Source organism: Pogoniulus pusillus, chromosome 8 (assembly GCF_015220805.1).
Source record: "Pogoniulus pusillus isolate bPogPus1 chromosome 8, bPogPus1.pri, whole genome shotgun sequence".
NCBI classification, from domain to species: domain Eukaryota; kingdom Metazoa; phylum Chordata; class Aves; order Piciformes; family Lybiidae; genus Pogoniulus; species Pogoniulus pusillus.
Genome location: NC_087271.1, coordinates 39,719,116 through 39,745,430, shown reverse-complemented (window position 1 = coordinate 39,745,430; position 26,315 = coordinate 39,719,116). Strand labels below are relative to the sequence as shown.

At 52.0% G+C, this 26,315-nt stretch overlaps 2 protein-coding genes across 3 annotated transcripts in view; one reads left to right on the top strand and one right to left on the bottom strand.

The window, feature by feature from the left end:
- The window catches only part of ABL2 (ABL proto-oncogene 2, non-receptor tyrosine kinase), a 47,610-nt gene extending 36,785 nt beyond the window's left edge, over positions 1-10,825 (top strand). For both annotated transcript variants that reach the window (XM_064148149.1, XM_064148151.1), the window contains exons 4-11: positions 433-705; positions 1,787-1,871; positions 4,072-4,249; positions 4,755-4,939; positions 5,173-5,325; positions 5,477-5,566; positions 6,700-6,873; positions 7,385-10,825. In XM_064148149.1, the coding sequence (XP_064004219.1) occupies positions 433-705; positions 1,787-1,871; positions 4,072-4,249; positions 4,755-4,939; positions 5,173-5,325; positions 5,477-5,566; positions 6,700-6,873; positions 7,385-9,081 (2,835 nt within the window). In that variant the 3' untranslated portion in view covers positions 9,082-10,825. The remainder of the gene's footprint in view (positions 1-432; positions 706-1,786; positions 1,872-4,071; positions 4,250-4,754; positions 4,940-5,172; positions 5,326-5,476; positions 5,567-6,699; positions 6,874-7,384) is intronic.
- A 3,294-nt stretch (positions 10,826-14,119) lies between these two features.
- Positions 14,120-21,741, bottom strand: TOR3A (torsin family 3 member A). The gene is made up of 6 exons (XM_064148146.1): positions 21,351-21,741; positions 20,863-20,976; positions 19,642-19,907; positions 18,877-19,052; positions 16,867-16,991; positions 14,120-16,346 (listed from the first exon to the last, which is right to left on the bottom strand). Exons 1-6 carry the CDS (start codon positions 21,661-21,663, stop codon positions 16,096-16,098), a joined length of 1,245 nt encoding a protein of 414 aa, XP_064004216.1. The 5' UTR covers positions 21,664-21,741; the 3' UTR covers positions 14,120-16,095.
- Positions 21,742-26,315: the final 4,574 nt, after the last annotated feature.

The window sequence follows — 26,315 nt, the reverse complement described above, 5'->3', positions numbered from 1 at the left end:
GCAGATGGTACTGAAAGCAGCTAGGGAGCAAAGCTGCTTCCCATTGATCCACTTAGAACAAGGAGAGCTCTGTAAGCTAGCAGTCCTGAGCAGCATTTTGAAGCCAAACAGCAGTATGAGGTGTTGAGTGATGCAGAAGCTGGCCTTTGGATGGCTGCAAGAATCCCAGATTCTGGTCTTGTAAAGCACAAGGCAGGAGACAGCTCTGCTCTGAAGTGATAGCTTAGATCTAACTGCCTTCTGTAGGTGCAAATCTCACAGGTTAATATTAATTTGCCCAGCAACAAGAGTACAAAGACTCCAAAGTCTGGTTCCTTTACCTTAGGGGTTTTTTAAACCTGCTAGAATGCTTTTGCTGTAGCTGTTTTCCAGTGCTACTGAGGGCTTCCAGCTGCCTTCATTTAAGTAGGTTCCTGCTTTGTTCCCAACCAGGTGTATGTGACCGCAGAAAGCCGTTTCAGCACACTGGCAGAGCTAGTGCACCATCACTCAACAGTAGCAGATGGACTGGTGACAACATTGCATTACCCAGCACCCAAGTGCAATAAGCCCACTGTCTATGGAGTGTCCCCCATCCATGACAAGTGGGAGATGGAGCGGACTGACATCACCATGAAGCACAAACTCGGGGGAGGGCAGTATGGCGAGGTGTACGTTGGCGTCTGGAAGAAATACAACCTCACGGTTGCTGTGAAGACATTAAAGGTGGGAGTCCAGATTGCTCTTCTGATCATTTAGTCACCATTTATGATCACAGAATGTTAGGGGCTGGAAGGGACCTCCATAGATCATCGAGTCCAACCCCCCTGCCAGAGCAGGACCAGAGGATCTAGCTCAGGTGACACAGGAATGCATCCAGAAGGGACATGAAAATCTCCAGAGCAGGAGACTCCACAACCTCTGTGGGAAGCCTGCCCCAGTGCTCCACGACCCTTAAAGAAGTTCTTCCTTGTGTTCAGGTGGAACTTCCTGTGCTGTAGTTTATATCTGTTTCCCCTTGTCCTATCACAGGGTGCAACTGAGATGAGGGTAGAGAAGTGGTAATGCTTTCAATTATACCAACTAATGATAGGGATATCAGGAAGTGGAGCCTGCTGATCTGCATAAAATCCATACTTGAATCATAAAATTGTTTCAACTGGAAGAGACCTTTAAGATCAAGTCCAACCATTAACCCTATGCCAACAAGTCCATCACTAAACCATATCCCTCAGCACCACATCTACACCTCTTTTAAATCCTTCTAGGGATGAGGACTCCACCACTTCCCTGGGCAACCTAAGCAGCTTGAGAATAGCTTTCCAGAACAAAGTTTGCTTATCAAACTTGCACCAGTGCATGTGGCTTAGGAACAGTCTGGAGTTTTGGTCCAGCAAGCTCCTGCAGGAATGTCTTGATCAGATCTGTAGAAATGGTTATCAAGTCCACTTCCCTCAGAAAGCTGTGGAAGCTTTACCAAATCAAAGGTGCTGGGAATGTCTTTGACAACCTCTCCCCTACTCCTGTGGAAAAAAAAAATCAGCTTCCCTTCCTCTTAACAGCCACAACTGCTTTGGTGTAGCCACAATGGCTACCAAACAGGAAAGCCTCATGCTTTCTGGGTACTGCAGATCTTCTGCTTGGCCATGCTGCAGGTCAGCCAGGCAGCTTTTCAGGGCTGCTAGATCTTGTTCTGGTAAGAAAAAGGAAAATCAAACCAGCAGAATGGAAACAAAGATATGTAGTGCTAAGCAGACCTTGGCCATGAAGATAAATTTTCCCTTCTTCTGCCTCTCTCTTTATCTAGGAAGATACCATGGAGGTGGAAGAGTTCTTGAAAGAAGCTGCTGTGATGAAGGAGATCAAGCACCCAAATCTAGTGCAGTTGTTAGGTTGGTGAATTTTCTTGCTCTTTCTGATCTTGCTTGAGTTTCCAGCTAAATGAAGCCTGTCTTGTTTTAAAAGCAGTGGCAGATTTTCTGTATTTATGTAACTCGTGGAACCAGGTCAGGTTATGGGGTGGGATTTTTGACAGCTAACTCCTTTATGTGGTATTGGAGCTAAGAGACATTTTAAATAAAACATCAGTTACAGTCACTTACCTTGGTAGCTGCTAAGGCACAACTGCATTATGTAAAAGTCTGCAATACCAGCATCCTGTGAGTCTGTGCCCTTGGCCTTAGATGTGCCCCAGGGTCCAGTTTCCAGGCTCAGATTCACAGGAGTATTTTGGTGACTCGTTCTAGAACAAAATTATAAGAAAATCCAAAGTGAAAGAAAAAAAAGTTAGACTGGAAGCACAGTAAATACTGATCTTCATGATTCTCAAATCAGACATGCATAAAACAAGCTGCACTGAGCAGCACAAACCAGTCTGTAATGAAGCAGAAGACAATTAGGCAGCTGCTGTTGTAAAGGACTTTGTGCATCACCAGATAAGCACAGGAGCCTCAGGCAGTGGAGATGCGGTCAGATGGCACAGCACATGAATGGCAGACATCTGCAGACTCCCCAGCTTGGCTGGGCCCTGGTTGTCTGACAAATGGTGATCACTGTTGAATAGTCTGCATAGCTGTTAATTCTACATCTAGAAAGATTCTGGAGGAGGCACCCTGAACCTCTACTAGTGTTTAATTGCCTCTGGACTTTTGGCTGCTTTCAGGAGTAAAGCTGTCGAGCCAAGTTTAGGATGAAAGGAGAAATGTGAAGAATGTGAAGGCCTTTAGTAATGGCAACCATTCTGCACCCATTTAAAAAATGGGCACAGGTGAAGTGCCTGGACAGCCCTGCCTGATTCCAGGAGTAGAGGCTGAAAGATTTCTCATCAAAGCAATGCTTTTCTGCTCTTTCTGATGCACAGTGTCGCTGCGTTTCACTCCTCCGTGTGCCTAATGGAGTGAACAGACTTTCAGAAGCACTGCAGTGGTGGCTCACAGAGCTGTGGCTGTGAGCCACCACTGCAGAGTATCCTGTTGCCCTGCTCCTCCTCTACTGCTACATGCTTTGTACATGCTTGCAATGACTGTAGCAAGTAGGCATCTGAGGAATGTGTGAGAATGCAGCCTCAGGAGCAGGTCCCACCGTGCTGATCACTTAGCCAGCCTAGCACACATGGCACTGCTTCACATTGCTCTGTCCTGACAGAGCAGTCTGCAAGGCTTGCCAGCTCGTGGGTACCTACCTCCTTAGCTTTGTGAAGGAAGAGAGGGGAAGAAAAGCCAATCCTATTTTATTCTGTAACCCTCCAAAGAACAGAACTGGCCCTTCATCTATGTTACAGATGAAGAGCAGTTCTTTGATAGACATGTCCTGGGTTGACAGAGCCTGCTCTCACAAGCCCCCATCTTTACAAACAGATGGAAGGAAAACAAACACAAAGTCTCTATCTCAACTCAGAGTTTAATTAAATGATAAGAGGCACAATTACCTTAGCCTCTTTACAGAATAGTGCAGCAAAATGTAGAAGCAGCAGCACCAGAAGCCAGTGACCTCCCTGACCCCCAACCCACAGCCCACCCAGGAAAAAGACCAATGCTCTAAGCCTGGAAACTGAATGGAGCAGTGTTACAATCTGAACTTCAAGCCCCATGGGACTTTGCTTCAGCCAGCACTTTGATTTTGAAGCTAGCATGATGGCAGCATGGCATGGTATTGAAGATCATCAGCAGATTAACCTCAACCCATGACAACATAAGATCATAGAATAGTAAGAGTTGGAAGAGACCTCCAGAGATCATCAAGTCCCACTCCCCTTGCCTAAGCAGGGTCACCTAGGGCAGGTCACACAGGAACACGTCCAGACAGGTCTCACAAGTCCCCAGAGAGGGAGACTCCACATCTCTCCTGGCAGCCTGTTCCAGTGTCTGTCACCCTTACAGACATGTTTCTCTCCGTCCATAAAGTGGATGGAGAGATAGACAGAAGCACTAAATATTAAGGTGGGCTGCATAGATCTGGGTCTGGGAGGTGGAAGCCTTCACTTCTTAGAGAAAAACCTCGTGCTACAAAACACAACAAATGGATATTAAACAAGGAGTAAGGCAGAGAAGGAAGAGAAGCTTTGTTCATGTGCCCTGTCTTCCTCACTCTTAGGTGTCTGTACCTTGGAGCCACCCTTTTACATCGTGACAGAATACATGCCATTTGGGAACCTGCTAGACTATCTGCGGGAGTGCAACCGAGAGGAAGTCAGCGCTGTTGTCTTGCTCTACATGGCCACTCAGATCTCCTCTGCTATGGAATACCTGGAGAAGAAAAACTTCATTCACAGGTAGGTAAAGCCACATTGAGCTGGTACAGTTTCAGGTGGCAGTGATGAACAGGTCTAGGAATTCCTTCTTTCAGGGAGGCTTCTTCCAGAATTCGACACTGGCTTACCCATTGGCTGTTGTGATTTCAGTACTGTCTTGCAATACCCTGGTTTTCATAACAGCTGTGAAGGTTGGTGGTGTCCTGATGTATGTGGATGACCTGATCCAATCCACATCCTCTTTTAACCTTGTCAGATAAAGCCATACCATAGAGCTGTTACCATGTGTGATGAGCTGCTGATCTCATCCTTTTCTCAGGAACCAAACTGCTCACCTTATTGCTCCTGAGATAAATTCACTCCGTTTCTGACACTGTTCAAAGCAAAGCTCATGTTGCCTCTATCTGCTGTCAAAAGAGAGTTCTTTCTGATCCACAAGAGAGGGACAGGCTATACAACCACAGGGCTGCATTTCATAGCTGTGCTTGTGCTTCACTAAAGGAGTGTGCTTTTTCCCTTTGCACAGGGACCTGGCAGCACGGAACTGCTTAGTTGGGGAAAATCATGTGGTGAAAGTGGCTGACTTCGGCTTAAGTCGGCTTATGACGGGAGATACCTACACAGCTCATGCTGGAGCCAAGTTCCCAATCAAATGGACAGCTCCTGAGAGCCTGGCCTACAACACCTTTTCAATCAAATCAGATGTGTGGGGTAAGAAAGCTACACTTCAATGCTCTTTTCTTTTTCATTTAGCTGTTCTTCGCCAGCCTAGACAGTAATTTGCTCTTGGGCTTGAGCAGAAACATGTGGGGAGGAGATAGTCAAATGCCAGGCCACAACTTCATAGATCAACAGCATTTTTAGCCCTGTAATGTTTTCACCTGGACTGGCCTGAAATGTCTGCAAGACTTATGACCAGGAATTTTGTTTTCCTCCTTTTGCAGCCTTTGGGGTGCTGTTATGGGAAATTGCTACCTATGGGATGTCACCATACCCAGGCATTGACCTCTCTCAGGTGTATGATCTGCTGGAAAAGGGCTATCGGATGGAACAGCCAGAGGGGTGTCCTCCCAAGGTTTATGAACTGATGAGGGCATGTGAGTATCTTCTTTCAGCTGGGGGACAAAGCCTGGGAGGAGTAGGAGAAACCTGTAGTTAACTCTGAAGTCATTGCTGCTTATGTGCCATTTTGTTAGCTAATGTGGTACAGGCCCCACCGGAGGCTTACCTCTGCTTTCTCACCTGCAGGCTGGAAGTGGAATCCACCAGACCGACCTTCCTTTGCCGAGACCCACCAGGCCTTTGAAACCATGTTCCACGACTCGAGCATCTCAGAGGGTGAGGGCTCCTGTTGCTTACATTGTGAAACAGTACTGGAGGTTATCCCCTTACAGCTCGTCTGCCAGCAGTGCAGGGTGTGATGAAGCTTCATCCCTCAGTTTCTTAACTATAAGTGGGTAGATATTAAGTTCTCTTTCTTGCTGGACAAATAATAAACTCCAGTAAAGCAGTGCAGGGGACAGTGTAGTTTCACTGGAGCCAGGCAGTTGATCTAAAGAACGTGGCCTCCTCTAGTAGAGTAAGCCTCTTGTTTCCCAGACCGAAGAGTAAGCAAAGTGAGTGATGCTGAGAGAAAGGTCATGCATGTCATAATCCCTTGCTGACTGCAGCAATTAAGTCATGAAATATTGTTCTGCCAGCCCTCATTTTTAAAGAAATGTGCCTTCATCTCTGCTTTTTCTACTTAGCTACTTCTAGGAGTGAATTCAGCTCTCCAGTGTAACCAGCTAGGAGGTACATACAGACAAGCAGAAGCATCTGAGCGTCTTCTAAAGGTTTAAATTAAATAGGAAGCTGATCCTTCTGCTTCCCTGATAAATTAAAACCAGAACAGACTCTACCAAGGAGGATCTGTAACAGGCATATCAAGTGCCCTGCACAGCTGCCAGTCTGGGTGTGGGCAGGAGGCTGGGAGGTTTTTCTCTGGTTTGTTTGTTGGTTTTTTTCAGTCACATACCTTGTGTTGATGTTGGGAAGGGAGCACACAGTCTTCATTTCTAATGGGGAGCTGCGGTGCTTTGCCTCAATAAAGCAGCTTAGGTCCAGATCCAGTGAGGACACAACTGTTGGGGGAATCCCAGGAGCAGCAGCAGGAAGCAACTTTAATTAGAAAGAGAGACAAATGTATTCAGTGCTGCATTTAGCTTAATCCAGCAGAGAGCAGAGTTCTTACCAGACCTCTGGTACAGATCCTTTCACTGGTAGCTTGCTGCATTAATGAAGATGTACATGAGTTTGAAAACTTGCCCTGAATACCTCTGGACTTGAGGAAGGACTAAGCCCATAGACTGCATCTCTCTCAATCATCTATCTCTTCCTGCCAGTTTGGGTTTGCAGTAAAGACCCAGTTTCTCTGTTCCTCTGCTGGTCTCTGTTCTAACTATTCCCTCTGTGTTTTAATTTCCTTACAGAGGTAGCAGAGGAGCTTGGAAGAACAGCCTCCTCCTCATCCATAGTTCCTTACTTGCCCCGGCTGCCCATGCTCCCCTCCAAGACCAGAACACTGAAGAAACAGGCAGAGAACAAGGAGAACATCGAAGGAACGCAAGATACTGTGGAACAGTCAACCTCCAGCTCAGCACCAGGTACGGGCCCTAGGACAGGGGCAGTGAGGCCACATGCTCTGGGACAGGCTTGCTGCTGGTGTAAGTGGTCAGAGAAATGAGAAGACAGCACGAGGTGACACAGGAAGGTGCTTCGTGCTGCTGCGTCACCGGGCCTGTCGGCCACTGCGGCAGCCCAGTTATTTACTGGCAGGTAGAAAACACTGCAGCTTGTTCAGTGTTCTGTTAGTGGAGCCTGTTGTAGTTTTGTCTTTAAAATTCAGTTTTGCTGCTTGTTGTTTTTAATGCCAGAGCAACTTCACTTTCCTCTGAGCCAGTCTCCTAAGAGACAACAGAAAAATCAGATGCGCGGAAGTGGAATAAAAGTAAAAAGACTTCCAAATCACAGCAGCCTTGCAGAAAAAAATGGAAGCACTGACTTCCTCTCACAGCCTCTCTGCAGAGCCTGGGCAGGCCCATAAAGCCCCCTGCAGGACAGAGAGGTGGAAATGGAGCTTGGCTTTCTAGCGTCACTCTCATTTCTTCTGTCTAGGTTTCATCAGAAGCACACAGCCGACAAGCAGCTCTCCAGCGCTGCCTCGCAAGCAGAGGGACAAGTCTCCCAGCAGCCTGCTGGAGGATGCCAAAGAGACCACTTTCACCAGGGACAGAAAAGGTGGCTTCTTCAGCTCCTTCATGAAGAAGAGGAATGCTCCCACACCTCCCAAGCGCAGCAGTTCCTTCCGGGAGATGGAGAATCAGCCCCACAAGAAATACGAGCTCACCGGCAACTTCTCCTCTGTCGCTTCCTTGCAGCACGTGGATGGGTTCTCTTTCGCTCCCGCGCAGCAGGACGCCAGCCTGGCGCCACCCAAGTGCTATGGTGGGGGGGTTGTGCAGAGGACCTTCTACAACGATGATGGCACTGGTACCAGCAGTGGTGGGGGCATAAGCACTGGTGGTGGGTGGTCGGGCATCACTGGTTTCTTTACGCCACGCTTGATTAAAAAGACGCTGGGGTTACGAGCAGGAAAACCCGCTGGCAATGAAGAAGCTTCAAAGCCTTTTCCAAGGTCAAACTCTACATCTTCCATGTCCTCAGGGCTTCCAGAGCAGGATAGGATGGCAATGACCCTTCCCAGAAATTCCCAGAGGTCAAAAATACAGCTGGAACGGACAGTGTCCACCTCCTCTCAGCCTGACGAGAGCATGGGGAGGGCCAATGACCTGCTTCCCAAAAGGTTTGAAGAAGGCCCCACTTTGACCAGAGAGAGACCAAAAGCAAAACTCTTGCCAAGGGGTGCCACAGCACTCCCTTTCCGGAGCCCCTCTGGCTCGGAAGAGAAGGAGGGTCCAGGGCTAGTGGCAGCTCCTAAGGTCAAAGAAAAAAACAGTGGCCCACGGCAAGGGGCTCTTGAGGATGGTGAGAGACCAGGGTGGTCATCTCCAGTAAAGGCTGCAGCAATACTTCCAACCACTCATAACCACAAAGTGCCAGTCCTAATCTCACCCACGCTCAAACACACTCCAGCAGACGTGCAGCTCATTGGCACAGACTCTCAGGGTAATAAATTTAAGCTCTTATCTGAGCATCAGGTCACTTCTTCCGGCGACAGGGACCGGCCCAGACGGGTAAAACCAAAGTGTGCTCCACCTCCACCACCAGTGATGAGGCTCCTACAGCAGCCTGCTGCCTGCTCAGATGCAGCAGAAGAGCTGAGCAACGTGGCAGGAGCACAGCTCGGACTGGACTCAAGCGAAGGGAGTAAGAAGGCAGCAGCAGCAGCAGCACCTGTTGGTGGAAAATCTGGGAGGCCTGCAATGCCTCCACCTCAAGTGCCTCTGTCATCGTCTTCCACCTCCCCAGTGAAAATGGCCAACGGCACGGCGGGCACAAAGGTAGCTCTAAGAAAGACCAAACAGGCAGCTGAGAAGATCTCCACAGACAAAATCAGCAAGGAGGCCCTGCTGGAGTGTGCCGATCTTCTCTCCAGCGCCATCGCCGAGCCCACGCCGAACAGCCAGCTGGTGGACACAGGGCACCAGCTGCTGGATTACTGCTCAGGCTACGTGGACTGCATCCCGCACACACGCAACAAATTTGCCTTCCGGGAGGCCGTGAGCAAACTGGAACTCAGCCTGCAGGAGCTGCAGGTGTCCTCAACAGCTGCTAGCATCCCTGGGGCAAACCCCGTCCTTAATAACTTATTGTCCTGTGTCCAGGAAATCAGCGACGTGGTGCAAAGGTAGCTACTGTCAATCTGGGTAAGAGAAACTCGCCTGGGGAGAGGGGAGGGGGAACTTTTTTCTGTACTGATGCTTTCAAAAGGAAAGACTGATACTTGAGTATGTGAAGTACCTCAGATCACTGAGTTCTCCTCACGTTTACAGGTTCATCTCAATAGAAAGCAAAAGGGGATGGAGAGGGTAGAGTTAAGCTGAAAGGGGCAGAGCATCCAGTATTTGTCCCTACCTAGTTGGGCTGATCTCTTGGTATGGCAAGGGAAGGAAGGTCCTTTCTCCTCCCTTGGAGAGGCAGGAGAACTGGTGGCAGGTTCTTGCTCTGGGAAGAGCGTTCCGACGTGTGATAGCTGAGTACTGGAGTGGCTGCAGGCCCCTCAGCTGTGTGGATCCTTGCCTGCCTGCACCAACCCACGCCTTGGCCTCTGAGAAGGCAAAGGAGAAGCCCTGGGGCTCCGCCAGTGCCAGCCACTGAGCTCTGGGAGCTGGAGGAGCTCCGAAGGGGCAGGTTGCGTGTGGCTGGGGGAAGGTCTACTGCACTGACAGCATTCAGAGCTGCTGGAAGTGGATGCACAAGCCCAAATGGAGGCTGACTTCCACAGCCCTGCTGCTGCTCTAAGAGAACTGCAAAACGAGTTAATATATTGACTGTCCCTTTGTCCCTCCTGTCCCCCTCATCCACCACATGTTCTCATCGTTGTCGTAGCGGAAGCATCAAGGATGCTGGGCAGACTTACCACTGGAATCCCCTTTCCCCACCACACAGCCTTCACTCAGCTGACACCAGTTCCTAGTGGTCTAGCATGGGTGCTGCTTGTTGGTCTTTTGTGAGTAGTTTGGGGCTCTTGCACAACTTGCCAGTCTTGTTATTGGGGGGTGGGGGGGTTGGTTGTTGTTTTCTTTTTTTAAGCTCTAAATTGTTTTTAACTTGTTACCAGGTTGACTCCCCAGTTACTTTCATCACTAGGAGGACCCATGGTAGGATAGGCAGAGCTTCTGGCTATTCTCCACATTCCTTTAGCAGCCTCAGTGCTGCAGGGCCAGCTGGAGAACCAAAGTACAGGCACGTGCCTTCACTGCTGCAGGGTTCCCTGGACCTGCCCCACTCATGACACTGACGCCTCACTGATGGCATCCTGGTGTTTGTTCTGGTGCTTACTGGTCCTGCTGGCTTCCAGCTTCCCGAGGTCTGTCAGCACAGGGAGGTGCAGCCACAGCCATCTTCTTTTCATTTAGTCCTGTATTTTAAAGGCTAGGCCAGAATCTTGTGCTGTGGAATAGGGAATGGGCACATACACTGTGGGCTCCTCTGCCCGAGAGGTGACAACAAATGTCCTGGCTCTGCCTCGGGGAGCTCCTGCTGGGTTATGATCTCTGATGTCTGGTGCCTGCTGACAATCCCAGAATGAAAGCAGTTGTCACTGAGGTTGTCTTCCTTGGTCCCAGTGCTGTTTGCAGACTGTTGCGGCCTCCAAAAGCTGGTCTGCTGCACACATGCACAAGTCTCTGGGCTGTAAATGCACTGGCAAGGAGGAAGACCTCAAGTAATTGTTGGTTAGTGAGAGGAAGAGGCCTGACTCAAACAGATATTACCCTGCATGCTGCTGCTCTTCACACTGTTGGTGATGATAGGAGAATCTCGCTTGCTTTGCACCTTATATCTTTTATTTTGGGGCTTGATCTGTGTGCAACTGTGCTGCTTCTAGTTTGAGCATTTAACGCTGAGCTGGGGCACAGGGATGACTTTAGAAGATAGGCATCTCCTTTGCTGTCTAGGAACAAAGCCCTGGTGGTGCTTGGAAGTGGGCTGGGCCGTCTCAGTGAGGGTCCCTGCTTGTTCCATGGAGCACAGCGGGACAGGAGCCTGGAAAAGCTTTAGGAATGGACTGGTGTCTGAGAACCCTCATTTTTGTTACTGGTCTGTGCTAAACAAGGTTGTGTCACGATGCATGGATGTGCACCTGTCGAGCAGTACGTGAGGTAGAATGGACCATGAGAGCATCACTGGCCAGGGAGGTGAAACAGTGAGAAAACCAAGCAGTGCCTCTACCCTGCCTGGCAGGCAGGAGAGAGAGTTCATAATTTCCACCAGTCACTTCTACTCCATTGGGCTGGCACTGGAGTGGAGACAAATGGCTGTAGAGCCTGAGTCACTCCACCAAGCAGTACCCAACAAAATTCTGCAGGAGGACCTTCAGCTTGCTCAGCTCTCAGGGAAAAAGCTATGCTGAGGCTCCTTCACAGCAGCACTCAGCCAAGAGACAGACCTCCAAACCATTATCTTGTAGACTTTACCAAGGGTTTGTAGGGTTTACCTTATCTCTTGCAGTTGTCTTTACTGAAGGTGTGCATCACTACACACCAGAGGAGCTGCCTGGGGGAAGGTGACCTGCAAAGGAAAGGCAGCTTGTGGTGCTGCTTCACGTGGCTTTGTCAAACAGCCAACAGGATCTGAGCAGTAGGAGAGCTTGCTTCAGGGCAGGTCCTGTTTGTCCTGGCAGACAACTGCCTAGTTTCATCACCCTACGAGAAGCAGACTGAGACCCAGTGAGGCTCATGGGGAAGGTATTGCGAGCAGTCAGTTTTAAGACTGATTCCAGATCTGTTGAATGTTTTGAAAGAAGCTTCTTTTTTGTTCCTGACTGCCAATCCTCTGGAAAAGTTCAGCAAAAGTGACTGAAAAGCAACAGCTTCCTGGAACATCTAACTAACTACTCCTGTTCCCTCTTCCAGCCCTTTCGAAAGTAACTGTGCCTCAGCACAAGGCTGGTTTCCCCTCCACAGGTCATCTCCACTTCCTTTCAAATGCCACCTGGTTTCTCTTTGCCCAGGGCAGAAGTGATGAGCAGTGGATAGTAGTGCAGCCAGAGCAGCTGTCTGCAGACGCAGGATGGCTGAGGTGGACCAGGCCCTCTGGAGATCATCTGGTCTAACTCCCCTGATCAAGCAGGGCCAACTACAGTCTTTGCCCAGTACTGTCTCTAGAAGGCTTTTGAGTATCTTCAGGAATGGAGACTGCACAACTTCTTGAGCAACACAGAAGTCCATTCAGTTCAGATCCCTGCTATGGTGGAAGAAGAGAGTAGTGGAAGTTGGGGGAGGTGCCCTGTCGTTGCCCCAGTGGGGAGTGCTGCCTCTGCTCTTACCTGCTGCCTCATCAGGCAGGCGGATGGTGGCAGAAGTAGTGCTGGCTCCACACTGGGTTTTTCCCCTCTTAAACAGGAGGCTGCACAATTGTTGGTGCTTGTGCTGCCCAACAGTTTTATTCCCAAACTGGAATCTGGCAGGATAGCAAAAGGATGGTACCTGGGAAAGCTGTCAGTCACCATTCAGCTGTTCTTACTCTCCCACGATGGTATTTTGTTTCTTCTCCCTTTTGCTAGGTCTGGCTTTCTGTTCAGCCTTAAAGGTCTCTACTGCAGCATCCCCCCTGCTTTCAGCCCTGCACAGCAAAGGGACATAAGGCTGGTGGAGCCTCCCAATTAGCCCAGTGAGGAGCACCTCTTGCAACACTGTTTAGAGTAGGGGACGAGGCACAAACTTCTGTTGTTACCTCACCACCATTAGAAGGCCTTGTGGGGTGAGGATGCAGTTGTGGCCAGGCTCTCTCATGTGCACTAGTATGGGCTAGAATTTGAAGTTGGCATCTTCACAAGCTGGCATCATCTGAGGCCTGGTAATGCCAAGCAGAAAGTTCACATGGGTGAACTGAGGTGGGGCACTTGGTTCCCTGCTGCTGTGGAGTTGGCTGCCTCACAGGGACAATCCCCTCTTCCTGAAGTGCTCACCTTTGCAGCCCCAGAGCTGGAGCTCTTGGCCCTCTGCTGAGTAGCACTTCCATTTAATCAGGTGCATCGTGAGTGTGGATGTGGGGCTGGATTAGGACTCTAGGTAGCCACTGGAAAAGCAGAACAGTGATAGTGGTGCAGAAGACAGGGGTGAAAGGATGTCTGCTCCTGTACTCACACAGTGCATTTCTCCTTGAGCACCACTGGCCTTGGGTCACTGAGACAAACACACACAGACACTGACATCCTCTCAGCTGTGCAGGAGATTTATGGGCACAACTCTGGGAGCAGCAGGAACTAAGCCCCACTAAAAATGCTGTTACCAGGGCAGCAGGTGGGATGGGTTGTGCTACACAGCCACAGGGGAAATCCAAACCCCGGTATCTGGTCCACCTACCTGAGGCCAGGCCTCCCTGGCAGCTGAGGTGCTCCACACCCTGGCTTGTCCATGCTCTTGGGGCAGCAGCAGCTGTGACAATCGCTGAGGAATCCAGGAGATTGCTTCTGCAAACCCCACCGGCTGCTGTCCTCTAAAACACCTAACCCAGCCCTGCTGCTGACCAGCAGCTGGCAGGAAGTGACTACAGCATGCTCAGAAACCTCCCCCTTCAGCAAGTGGCCCCATCTAGCAATTGGGTAAGTACCCCAGCTCCCTGTAGTGTAGAGCAGAACCTTCAGCCTGTTGCCCGGAGGCCACAGGACACGCGAGTTATGTGTTAACCCCCACGGAGTGAGCAATGTCTGTACCAAAGGAGGCTTCTCTTCCACACGTGTAGTGCGCGGCGGGGCAGAGCCCTCTGTGTCAGTAGCGAGCGAGCTCCTCCAGAGCAGGAATGGAGTCAAGTGACCCACGTTCATCACCGATCACTCTGCCAGTGTTGTCGACTGTTTTTGGGTTTAATTGTTATTGTAATATATTTTGGTTGTTCTTCTAATTTAATTCTCTCACTATCGTCTGACTGTGAACTGCGAACAGTGTTAAACTTGATGTAAATAAGGGCCCCTGCAGGGCTCTCTGCCTGTCGTTCCACCGAGTTTTGCCAATTTGCATTATTTTAAATAAAGGCTGCAATATTTTGTTGGCAAAAAAAAAACCACAAACCAAAAAAACCCCAAAATCCTTATTGTGTACTTGCTGCTTTTTTTTAACCCCCTGCTCAAGGAATAGCTGAAGCTGCTCGGTACTAACTATTCTGTTGGATGGGAAAGACAAAGATTATTACACACCTGTTAGACAGGAAAAGAGTTCAGCTGCGTGCCAGGGTGCAAACAAGGGCAGGGTCTTTATTTATGCCTTTGAAATCAAACAGTGTTGGCCTAGGGCGGTGTGAGGGGAGCGGTTCTGGCTGCTGGGTTTGTGTCACCAAATGATTCTCAGGCACACAGAAGCTGACAGCGCCCAGTGCCTTGCGTCACCAGTTTGCCAGCTGCCCTTGTTGCTAACGCTGCTTCTTTAATCGCTAACAGAGGAAGAGGTGTTTGACGTGCCAGCTCCACACAGCCCGAGGGCTCTTGCCCTCCCTCTCCAAGCAGCAGTGGTCTGACCTGGACAGCTGGAGAGTCTTTTCTGTTTGAAAAGATCCTAACTTCCCCTGGTTTACACAACCTTCCAAGCAGCCAACCTTCAGCTAACTAACTTCTGAAACTCTCTGCCCTGGTTACAGAACAGCCCAAGCTGTGTCCCGCTCTGGGGCCGCATCCTCCCTTCTCTAGGCTTGTCCCCCCGATGATGTTTCCTGGGCTAAAAGCTTCAGCATTGACACTTGCCCTGAAGAGATTAACCACAAACCAAGTCTCAGGCAGGCCTGACAACAGTGCATGCTGGCACAGGCCCAAAGGTCCAGTCTAGAGACAACAGGTAGGTTTAAGCTGGCTTTGCATCAGGTGAGCAGTGAGAAAGCAGCTGCCTCATCCTCCTGTCGTGGACTATGAAGCCTTGTTAGATAACGGAGCCAGTGTGCCCGTAGGGAAACGCCAGCTCAACGTCTGCAGGACTACTAAGTGTCTGGTCAATCTTTTCCCAGAGGTTGTGCTGCTCATCGCTGGCACAGAGCTTAAAATAGATCAAAGGTCCACGCAGGGGGTGTCCAGGCAGCTAGGCTCTGTCCTTGGCATGTGCTGTGTCACCCTAACCCCCCAGGCCAGCTGCGTTGGAAGGGAGTTTTGACCTACAGGTCACAAACTCGTTCCTGTAACACTGTTGAAATTTTTTGGTCCTGCTGTAACATAACTTTATCACTTGGCAAGTGAGTACCCAGACAGCAAACAGCCCCTTGGCTGTAGTAGTGCTGAGACCAGGCAAAAAACATAACCCAGCACAAGACATATGGAAAAGAAGGGAAAAATCCCTCGAGTGTGCTGCACCCCAGGACACCCAAATTCAGATGCAGCCTCTTCCTTCAGCCACCACCTCCCCCAGCTGCCCTTCGCCCTTGAAAGGGGAATTAGTCTCCCCTTTTCCATTCTGCAGTGAAGCAAACAAGCTCTTCACCAAACGAGGAGGGAGGCGGGGGGGTGGAGCTGGATGATACTCAAGGTCCTTTCCAACCCAAGCCCTCCTGTGATGCTTAACCACACTCCTAAAAAAAAGTTTCAGCAGAAGTTGACTTCATCACTGCAGCTGTTTCCTAACAATGAGGGACACTCCCCAAAGAGAGTGGGGGGCTATAGATCTGACATCTCCAGAAGAGATGAGTCACTTGTGTGCAAGGCCCATGGCCCTCATGTGCACAGCCCCAAGCAGCAGATGCTTTGGGAATGCAGGAGAGCAACAGAGAGGAAAAAACAATTTCAGCAAAGTTCTGAGAAAACAGGGACAGGGATGAAGATGAGGAGGATGTAGCTTCTGCTGGCCTGTCTCCACAGGACCCATCTGCCCAAGACCTTCACTACATATGAACAAACCAAGGGCTTGGACATCCTCACTCCTGTCACATGCAGTCCCATTGGTGCAACCCAACCACTACTTCCAGCTGCTACCTGCTAAAAGAAGGGACTCAAAAGCCACCGGGCAGGCTCCAAGCATGGCCAAGTGCAGACTGTCCCTGTGTCCCAGCAGCAAAGCCAGGCTGGGGGCACCTCTTCCCTCTAAACAGCCCTGGGGGGAACACAGGGTTCAGTCTCTGTCCCTGGGCAAGCACAGGGCTGGGTAACCTGCCTGCCCAACCTGCTGCCAGGAGAGCAGCTCCTAAGTGTGCAGAACCACCTTCACTGCCGGCGGTGTCCCACCTGGCGTTCACGGAAGGAAGTAGTTGATGCGCTGGGCTACAGACTTGCAGCCCTGGGCAGAGAAGAGCTTCTCCTCCCTGGGGACGTACACCATCATCCTGGCCACCTCGTCCAGGGCTGCCTCGCTGTACGGAAGTCCACGGGCCAGGAACGCATCCTGCGTGCAGAGCTTTATGTGGTGGTACTCCAGGGGCAGGAAGGGCACGAAGAAGTCAATGAGGTTCTCCTCCAGGAGGTGGCTGCGAGCATAACCGTTCTCTGGGGCAAAGCACAGGACAAAGAGCCTTCAGAAGCTCCATCCCATAGCTCTTCTCCCTTCGATGAGTCGAGGCTTGTGTCTCTGAGGGGGCTGCATTGGCTCATCCAGCCACATGTGGTGGGAGACACATACGAGGGTCTCAGGGTGGCCGAGACCACTGTGAGAATTTGGCCAGCACCAAGTCTGAACAGAGAGTGTGACTGGGGCGTGGTCAGCTACGCCAAGAGAAGCTTCAGTGCTTCCCTACAGTGTCAAGTGGCCATTTTCAGGGCTGAAGGGGACAAGAGGACTCCCAGCCCCTCCTCATGTGTGGTGCCCTGCTAACGTGTGTGAAGGGAGTGGCTCAGGTTGCAGGTAACACCCCAGGGTAGGTCTGGAACAAAGCCTTGTGCCATAGCACACATCCTTGTGCAGCACAAGGTGGAAAGGACTTCTGGTAAGCAAGGCCCCAAGCTGGCGCTGGGGGCAGGTGTGTGGGCAGCCTGGCCACAGCATCCCACGAGCAAGCCTGGCTCTCACCTTCAGGTTCCTGCAGCTCCAGCTTCAGCCGTGGCTCCAGGAACTCCATGGTGATCTCCTCCCGTGCCCGGCCAGCTCTCCAGAAGTCCAGGGCCACCTCATTGATGGCATTGCCACCAAGATTGCTGTGGGCACAGAAGGGAAGTTACTCAACCTTGCCTCTAGAGAGCTGCCAGCAGCCTCCCTACAGACAGGCCTGAACAGCAGCAGTGGATCTGCTGTACAGGATCAGCACCTGAAATAGTCATGGAATTGTAGAAGTGTTTTGGTTGGAAAAGACCTGTAAGCTGGAGTCCAACCATTCCCGAGCTCTACCGAGACTGGTGCTAAACCATGCCCTCAGCACCACAGCTCTGTCTTTTAAACACCTCCACTCCAATTAGCACGGGCAGGAACCAGCGTTCTTCCCACAGAGCCTCCTTCTGTCAGCACCTTCCATCTTGCCAGCACAGACCCTGGGGCAGCTGCTTTCTCTCCCAGGGTGGGACCAGGAGCCAGAATCTTTCCAGCTCTGTTGGTGCCCTGTCCTGGTTGAGATGCCATCAACCTCTCAGGTGACACTTGGCTCTACACCAAACTCTCAACAAGCCACTGCTGAAAGTCCAAGTCATAGGGCAGAGCACATGGCAGGAGTCCCATCAGAAGTAAAGGTTCAGGGCAGGGGTTCAAGTGGCAACCCAGGAGCTGGCAAAGCATCTCCTGCCTGAGGGACAACATAGCACAGTTCCCACACAAGGACTTCTCTGGTCACCCTCTGCTGTGAGAGACATGAGGCCCTGATGGCCTTTGAACACAGTTCAAGACCAGGCCCCAGCCTCGGTGAAGTGACACTGGGAAGCAGCTGGCTACTGAGCTCGTGTTGCTGAGAGGCAGGGATCTTGCAGTCATCTTTTCCTTTCTCTCCATGGAAAGCAAAACTAAAAAGCCACCACCACTGCCTGCTGCCTTTTAGGGTTGGGAGAACAACTTGTCCTGCCCCTGCCCCAACCCGGACTACAGAAGCAACTGAGGACAGGCTGCCAGCCCCACCACATCCCCATCCCCCAGACCTGGCAGGGCCAGCCCAGTATCCAGAGGAGCCCTGGGGCAGAGCCAGCCCTGCTCCAGCAGGTCAGTGTCACACTGCCACAGGGTATGATGAAACCCCCCAGGGCTACACCCTGCTGCAGTTCAAGGCACCCTGCTGTGCCCAGGAGCGTGCGGGGGCTGCACGGCCTGCCAGGCAGGACAGGAGGTCAGCTCGGCACAGCTTGCAGCACGTCCACCCTGCCCCAGCAGCGAGGGAGAGCCTGCACCCTCCACAGCAGCTGCTGCTGGAGGCCCATGTGGGTATGGCTGAGAGGTGGTCACAGCTCCACCAGCACTGGGCACATGAACAGGTCCTCTATGGGCAGCAGATTTCCCTGGAGAAGCATCAAGCTTGGGCGGTGGGAGATGGAGAACCAGTGCTGTGCCAGAGCCAAGCTGAAGGGGGTAACCCTGAAACTGAAGGGGGCCCAAGACGCTTCTGGCTCCCTTAACTTCTCACCAGCTACTTCAGGCATGTGTCTGCTTCACATACTGCTTCTGAGCTCTTCTCCTTGTCCCTCCAGCTGCATGCTACCTAGGCTTGGGTCAGGGACAACACTGGGCTACACACAGGCAAAGGTCCTCCCTCCTTTTGGGTGGGAAACAACCAAACCACAGCATGAGCCAATGCCAGGATCAGCCCTCACAGCACAGCAGACCCATTGGTCTGCAGCCACTCCTCACCTTCCACCCCCAGCTAACACTGCCACATCACACAAGAACTTCTTATACCATAACCTGCCCCTCCAGCTTTGCTCCCAGGAGTACAGGATCCCCCTGCTCAGCTGTGCAGGGTGGCCCCACCTTAGCTCAGACTCTCGCTGGTTCCGTGTCTCACAGCCTAGATGCTGTCTCAGGTGTCCCAGCTAAGCTGGATCTCACTTCTCAGGATAAATCCCAACACTTTGTTCCTCCCCATCCCTTTGGGGGCCCAGAAATCACCTGAGGAAGATGAAGATGGATCTCTGGTAATCCACCTGGCCCTTGTTGTCATGGCGAGCCATGAAGGGCTTGATGGCATCCAGGAGGCCAAAATGAAGTTTCTCTGCCTCATCAAAGATGAACAGGGACTGCTTGCAGAGCTGCACAGTCTCACTTATCTGCTTCTTCAGCTGAGCCTGCAGAGCAGCAGGGAGAAGAGTGAGTAGGCCAGCAGCAGGCACTGCCACCATAGCATGGATCCCACAGGCTAACCCTGGCTGACAGCAAGCACCACACAGCCCCCACCCACCTAGGGAGAGCAGAAGCAAGAAAGCCAATGAATCAAGGTGAAGGCAGTTTAATAAGCGAAGGAAAACAGCAAGAAGGAAGCAAAGCAAGCCATGCAAAGGTGACACTCACACCTCCCACAGCCCAAAGCCCAGCAATGGCTTCCTACCCCAAACCCACCCCTCCTCAGCTTTTACTGCCAAGCAAGGTGGTAACTGGCATAGAACAGGCCTCTGGCAGTTGGTCAGCTGCCTGCTGTGTGTCCTTTCCAACTCCTTGCATAACTATGACCTACTGACCACAGGGGCACAGTGGCAGAAGACCTTAGGGCTGTGCAAGCGCTGCTCAGCAGCAGCAGCCCAAGACACCAGCAGGGCGCCAAGAGGGTGCCACTCACAAAGCCAAAACACAACACCCTGCAGGCTGCCGAGGAAAGTGAACTCGGCCCCAGTCAGACCCAGAACACCCTCAGGGCAACACCACGTTGCTGGTTCTCACCTTATAGGAGTCCACATAGTTCTGGTGAGGGAAGTGGAAGAGGGAGATGAAGACCCTGACACACTCGCTCCTCAGCCCGTCGCGGAACAGGTGGCTGGCCACCATCCGAGCCACGAAGTTCTTGCCCGTGCCAGACCAGCCGTGGAAGGAGAGGACCAGAGCCCTCTCTGGCCGTGGGCTCTGCAGGAACCTTTGCACTGCCTGCAGGACAATTTCTTTGGCCAAATGCTGCCCGTGGAGCTGCCTATTGAGGTCTGCTTCTAGCCCTGCAGGAAAGGCAGAGCTTTCACTTGCTCAGCTCGAACTGGCAAGCCCAGCTGCAGCAAGTGGGAATAAGAAAGGAGAATGTGGTAGGGCACTGAGACCACAGGGCCCTGCTGGTGAGGCTGCCTGTCTGAAGTGGCACTGCAGCCTCAAGTCAGCAAGGCAGGCTGCCTGTACCAGTGAGGGTGCTTTTGTCTTGAGAGGGTGCCGGAGCCCTGGAGCAGGCTGCCCAGAGAGACTGCAGAGTCTCCTTCTCTGGAGAGATTCCAAACCCCTGGCAATCCTGAGCAACCGTCTGTGGGTGACCCTGCTTTAGCAGGAGGGTTGGACTAGGTCATACCCAGAGGTCCCTGCCAAACCCCCATCATTCTGGGATTCTGCCTGTGCCAGCTACTGACCAGAACCAAACACACATCCTCCACTGGCTCTTTTTTACCTTTGGGAAATGGAGTAGCTGTTTGGTGACTGTGGAGGGCACTGAAGCCCAAAGGCCCTCAGGAGCTGCCAGCAGAGGGTACAGATAGCAGGAGTCTCAGAGGCAGTAAAATGCAGAGATACCTGCACAAGGCTTACAGGCTGGTGCCACTGTACCCTCCTGACCTGGGGCTGGACACTGGATCAGTCTGGATCCCACCGACTATGCCTGGGAGCTGCTCAGATGAAGGCAGGCTGGGTGGCAAAGCAGAGCTGACCTACTGCACAGTGAGGAACAAACTTCTGCAGGCCAGAGCTACAAGTGTGTCAGAGGAAGCAGAACTTGGCTCAGCCCCTTGCTCTCCCACCAGTTCAGCACCTTGCTCAGAAATGCCCTCTCCTTGCATCCCTTACTGAATTAACACATCTGGGTTTTTTTAAGGAATAAACCCCTCAAACAACCAAACAACCAAAAAACCCAACAGGGAGAGGCAGCAGAGCCAAGCACTGCTTGGGGTCTCCCAGGTACGGTGCAGAACCTACCTGTGACATTGTTGACTATCCTGCAGTCTCCTGTCTCGCAGCACTTGCCAAAGCTGCAGTACCAGGCAGAGAGGATCTCCAGGTAATCCTGGCCCACCAGAGGCATGCTCCAGCCTGCAAAAGGGCAGCGGTCAGAGCAGAGAAGCGCCACTAAGTGTGGTCTTTTTCACTGGCCGAGTCCATGAGGCTGCTCAGCTGAGCGTGGTTAGGAGCAGCTCCGCCGCCAGGTGCAGGCACTCGGGCAGTAAGTGCCTAACAGGCAGCAGCTGGCTGAGGCGGGCACGGAGAGCCATGGCTGGTGCGAGCACACACCCCCCCCCACACCTGTGGCACCAGGGGTAGGTATCCAGTGAGTACGGAGGGAGATGCCCACGCAGTGCCCGTCAGGAAGGGAAGGAGCTGGGGCACAGCGCCGGGCGCTGGGGGTCACAGAACGCCCGGACCGTCTGCTGCTCCTGGGTCAGGGCAGAGAGGAGGAAGGTGCTCACCTGGGCTGCGACTGGACTCTCGTTCTTCCTCCTCCTCCTCCTCCTCCTCTTTGCAGCCCTCTTGCCACACCTTACACGCCAGGTAGTGCCAGTACTGCTTGGAGAGAGCACCCACAGCTACCAAGTGCTTCTTCACGGCCTCGTACTTCGCCCTGCGCCACGGTCCCACCTCCGCCACGGGGTCCCGCTCCTCTTCCCAGGGCGCCCGTGTCGGTGCGGCGCCTCTGTTGCCCAGGCCCCCCGAGCCCTGCAGGAGCAGCAGCAGCAGGCAGCAGGCCAGCCCCAGCGGGAGCCAGAGCGCCCCGCGGCCCATGGCGGCAGCGCTCCCGCGGCTCCTCCGCCGCCCGCGGCGCCCAGGCCGCCCTTAAGCCCCAGCCCTGAGCTCACTTCCGGGCCGCCCGCAGGGGCGCGGCGGGGCCGGAGCTGCGGCGGGAGGCGGCCCCACGCCCGGGCAGCAGGCGGCACCGGGCTCACGGCAAGGCTCCGGACAGCGGCACGCTGCAACACCTGGCTAATGGCCCACACCAGCGTCCGGCACCGCTCTGCTCTCTGTCCCGCACAAAACCCGGACCTTGTCCTCCCTCCAGGTCCTGCCAGCCCTCCGTGGCGAGCAGCGAGGCAAGGCAGCTCCTCCAGCCGGCACGGAGCGCCGCCCGAGGGAGCGCCTGCTGCCGCCGCCCGGCAACAGCGAAGCCCTGGGCAAGGCAGGCAGGCCGGGCTTTAAGTGGCCCTGGGCAAGGCAGGCAGGCCGGGCTTTAAGTGGCCCTGGGCAAGGCAGGCAGGCCGGGCTTTAAGTGGCCCTGGGCAAGGCAGGCAGGCCGGGCTTTAAGTGGCCCTGGGCAAGGCAGGCAGGCCGGGCTTTAAGTGGCCCTGGGCAAGGCAGGCAGGCCGGGCTTTAAGTGGCCCGTGGCTCAGCTGAAGTTCTGCTGCCAGAAATGCCAGAGGCGCTGGCAGGAGCTGCGCTTCAGGTTCGTGTCCAAAGGGACACAAAATAACAGGCACCAGTAAGGGCGCAGGAGGCAGCGCAGGGATCCGCACCGAGCTGCGCCCTGGGTGCGTGCCTGCTGTGCAGCGTACCCACTAGACCCAAGCTCCAGCAGAAAGGGCTCTGCTGCTGGCTCTGGGACAGGCTGGCCTTGTGTCACAGCTCATCTACCCCAAGAAATGCTACTCTGGGACACAAGTGCTGGGCACACTTGTCCTGATGCAGCCCAGGCCCTGCTTGGCTTTCTGGGCTGCAGGTGCACACTGCTGGCTCCTGCTGAGCTTCTCATCCACCAGCACCCCCAAGTCCCTCTCCTCAGGGCTCCTCTCCAGTCAGCCCCTGCCCAGCCTGGATTTGTGCTTGGAATTGCCTCCACCCAGCTGCAGGACACTGCACTTGGTGTTGTTGAACCTCACGAGGTTGGCTTGTGCCCACCTCTACAGCCTGTCCAGGTCCCTCTGGATGGATCCCTGCCCTCCAGCCTGTCTGCTGCACCACACAGCTTGGTGTGGGCAGCAAATTTGCTAAGAGTGCACTCAGTGCCTCTGTCCATGGCACTGGCAGAGATGCTGAACAAGACACTGGCATATTGGCATTAAAGAGATTGGCATGGACTTCACCAGCTTCTGAAATAATCAGCGGGGCTAATACCTTAACACCAGTTACTACAGTAAGTTAGAGAAAACTAAAACCTGAGCACATAAAAAACCCAACCCCCCCCAAAAAAACCAACAACCAAACCCCCTAACAAACCCATTCAACCAAACAGCCTACCCCAAAACTAATTCAAAATCAAACTATGTTTTTATAAACAGGCAGATTCTGAGAGATAAAAGCAACCAATGGTCCAACACCAACTCCCTGGTACTGTGCTCTCAGTTCCTGAGATCTCAGCTCTGCTCAAGGGCAGCACATCCTCAGAGCTGCAGGGGGAAATGAGCTGCTTACTAACTTGCCAACTACTTTGACCTGGCTTTGAGGTTAACAAAGCACTCAAGTGTTGGGGGCAGGGATCACTCCCCTTTAATTCAGTTCTTCCTGTGGGCCCCAGGCAGGACATCATCTCCACAGATTAAAAGGAAGCTGCAGGAAAAGATCCTTGTGCACCACGCTAAGGAGAATTGCTCATACCTGACTTGGGGAGGATGGAACTTGGAAGCACAGCAGTCAGTGCCCTAGTACATCTTTGTAGGGATTCCATCCCACTCTGGTTTTGCTTCCTCTGCTGCATCTCCAACTCTCACTATAGTATTTGCTGATCTTCAGCTGGCAGTCTAGCAAAAGAACTTGCTGGAGGGCTCTGCATGGCCCCAGAGTTGATAGTGGTAGCATGGCTTTTCACCTCATGGCTAGCTAGTCCTGGTAAGCTGCAGCCATCCCATCAAGAACTCATGATTTTGGGTCAAGTCAGGTCTCAACAGTGCAGGGATCATCTAAAATGAAGAAAAATCACCAAGAAAATGTGTTTAAGCCTGGCTTATTTAGTACCCCAACACAGCTCAGTACAAGGGAACCTTCAGTCCAGGATTTTACATCCAGGCTGCTTCTGCTGGACAGGGCAATGCCACACATCCATCCTGTTGTGATTATCCCTCTTTCCATACAGCAATTCCTTCTGCACACGCATAAACTCTGGATAGAAAGCAGTAGGACAGACTCTCCCCAGCAGTTCAGTATAGAATCATAGAATCAGTCAGGGTTGGAAGGGACCACAAGGAGCAGCCAGTCCCAACCCCCCTGCCCACCCTACCCTAGAGCAGCCTGGCCACAGCCTCAGCCAGCCTGGCCTGAAACACCTCCAGCCATGGGGCCTCAACCACCTCCCTGGGCAACCCATTCCAGCCTCTCACCACTCTCATGCTGAACAACTTCCTCCTCACCTCCAGGCTGAATGTCCCCACGTCCAGCTTTGTTTCATTCCCCCTAGTCCTGTCACTCCCTGAGAGCCTAAAATAATGTATAATGCAGCTATAGATTAAACCAATCAATAAAAGGAAGCTCTGGGATAAAGGATGTATGTAAGGGGAGACCTTAAATCCTTACTCCTTCCTTCAGTTCTTCCCTCCCCCCCAAAGTCCTATCCCCAGCCTCTTAGAAATACTGAGACTCCACAAAGAAAAATCAACAGAGCATCAGCCTCACCCTTGGGATCTATGAACTGAGAACTTATTTTCATTTCTAAGATCAATGTGTAGGGAAAAAACCTGAGAGAAACTCAGAGAAAGTGCTAATTTTCAAATCCCTTTGGTTCTCTGCTGGCTCAAAGTTGTTTCAGTTCATTCTTCTGTAAAATCACATTCATTACATGTAATCTTCCAGTTACATGAATTCTCACCCCATTACTAAGGCAAACCACTCCAAAATTACCCAGCAGCAAGACAACTGAGCGCTTGTAAAAACAGCTCTCCAAACTGCCTGTTTCAGCCTTTCCCAACTTAAAAGCATCTGTAGTTAAGCCTCTAAGTTGTTGAACTGCTTATATGCCAGCAACCATCCTGTCCTGCTCCTGAGAAGATATGCATCTCTCAAAAATAGAGATGGAAGATATGAAACATTGTTGTCACCACACAATGCCAGGAGACAAAAAAAACCCCACTCACCCACCCCCAGAACATTCTCCCCCCTAAAAAAACAACCCAAAATAAAACCCAAGCCCAGTTCTTACAAAATGCAGCAATGCTGAAGTCCAAAGGTTCAGCTGAGAAGCTCCTTTAAAAAACCAGCAGGTGCTTCACACCAACCTGCTGACTGCACAAGTGAGGTCAAAGACTCTTCCTGCTCTTCCAGAAGCAGCACAGTGCCTCAGTGGTTTGGTGGTGTCCTGTCCCCGGGAGCTGTACTGGGGCTACTGGCAGTTCATGCTGTCCTCAGAAGTATACAGCAGCTCCTGGTGGCTTCTTTGGCTTCCAGATGCCTGCCATTGAGAACTGTGAGCACCATCTCCTACCTCTGTGAGCTAGTTTGAGGCTAGCTGGGATATTTTGGTGAGAGGAATGAGATGCCAGGCTGTGAAAAGGAAACAATGCTGATGGCTGCTGCACTCATAGGCTTGCTGAGATGGATAAAAACAAGAACACAAACATAGATAACAGAGTTGCTCTCTGGCTCTGGCTGCCTCCCTTCTCTCCCTAACCTGCTGTGTGACTAATCCCTCTGCTTCCTACCCCCCTGGCCCATTCTCCAAACTCACCTTGAACATAAGGCAAAGTCTGGGATAAGGTAGAGGGGTGGAAAGGAGGTGTTAGGGTGGTTGGGAGCTCGTCTTGGGCACTCTGGTTTCTGGGAGAGCTGCTGTGTTTCTGGATTACTTTATCAACTTGTCTGTTTCTGCCTACAGCTGCAGATGTTGTAAATACCTGCTTGGATATTGTGCTGAGCTGTAAGTATGAAGCTTCATTCCATTTCCAGCTCAGCTGAGTCTAGTCTGGGTGATTTTCTGAAGTGTGTGGTTGGGGGCAGGTAACACCCAAACCATTACACTCTGGAACTCACTGGAGTTTGTTATGAAGAAAAGAAGCTCTGGTACAGGCAAGTTAAACAAACAGAGTTTAATGGCTGTTTGCTTGCCCCATCTCCATAGGAGAGCTGATAAGAGCCAACCACAAACACCTGCCAGCTCTTGCCAGCTCAGAATACATCCCCTGCTCGGTGGGACAAAGCCAACCTCCTGGGACACAATCAAGAGATCAGCCTAGAGGGTTGGCAGGTGCACTTTCAAAATAAAACCTGTCTTTGTTCTTTGAAGATGACTTAAAGCTAGGCCTGCACTTCTGTATCTTTTTGCAGCACTCTCCTTAAACACATCTTTCTCTAGCAACAAGGTTCTTGCAACCTACCTGCAGGCTTGACTCTGCTCTTGGATATACACGACTGGAATAAAAAGCATTGATAACTATTAGTGAAGGAAGAACACAGAAACAGCAGCAGCAAAACACTTTAAACATTCAGCCCACCACATGCTGGAACAAGAGAAAGACAGG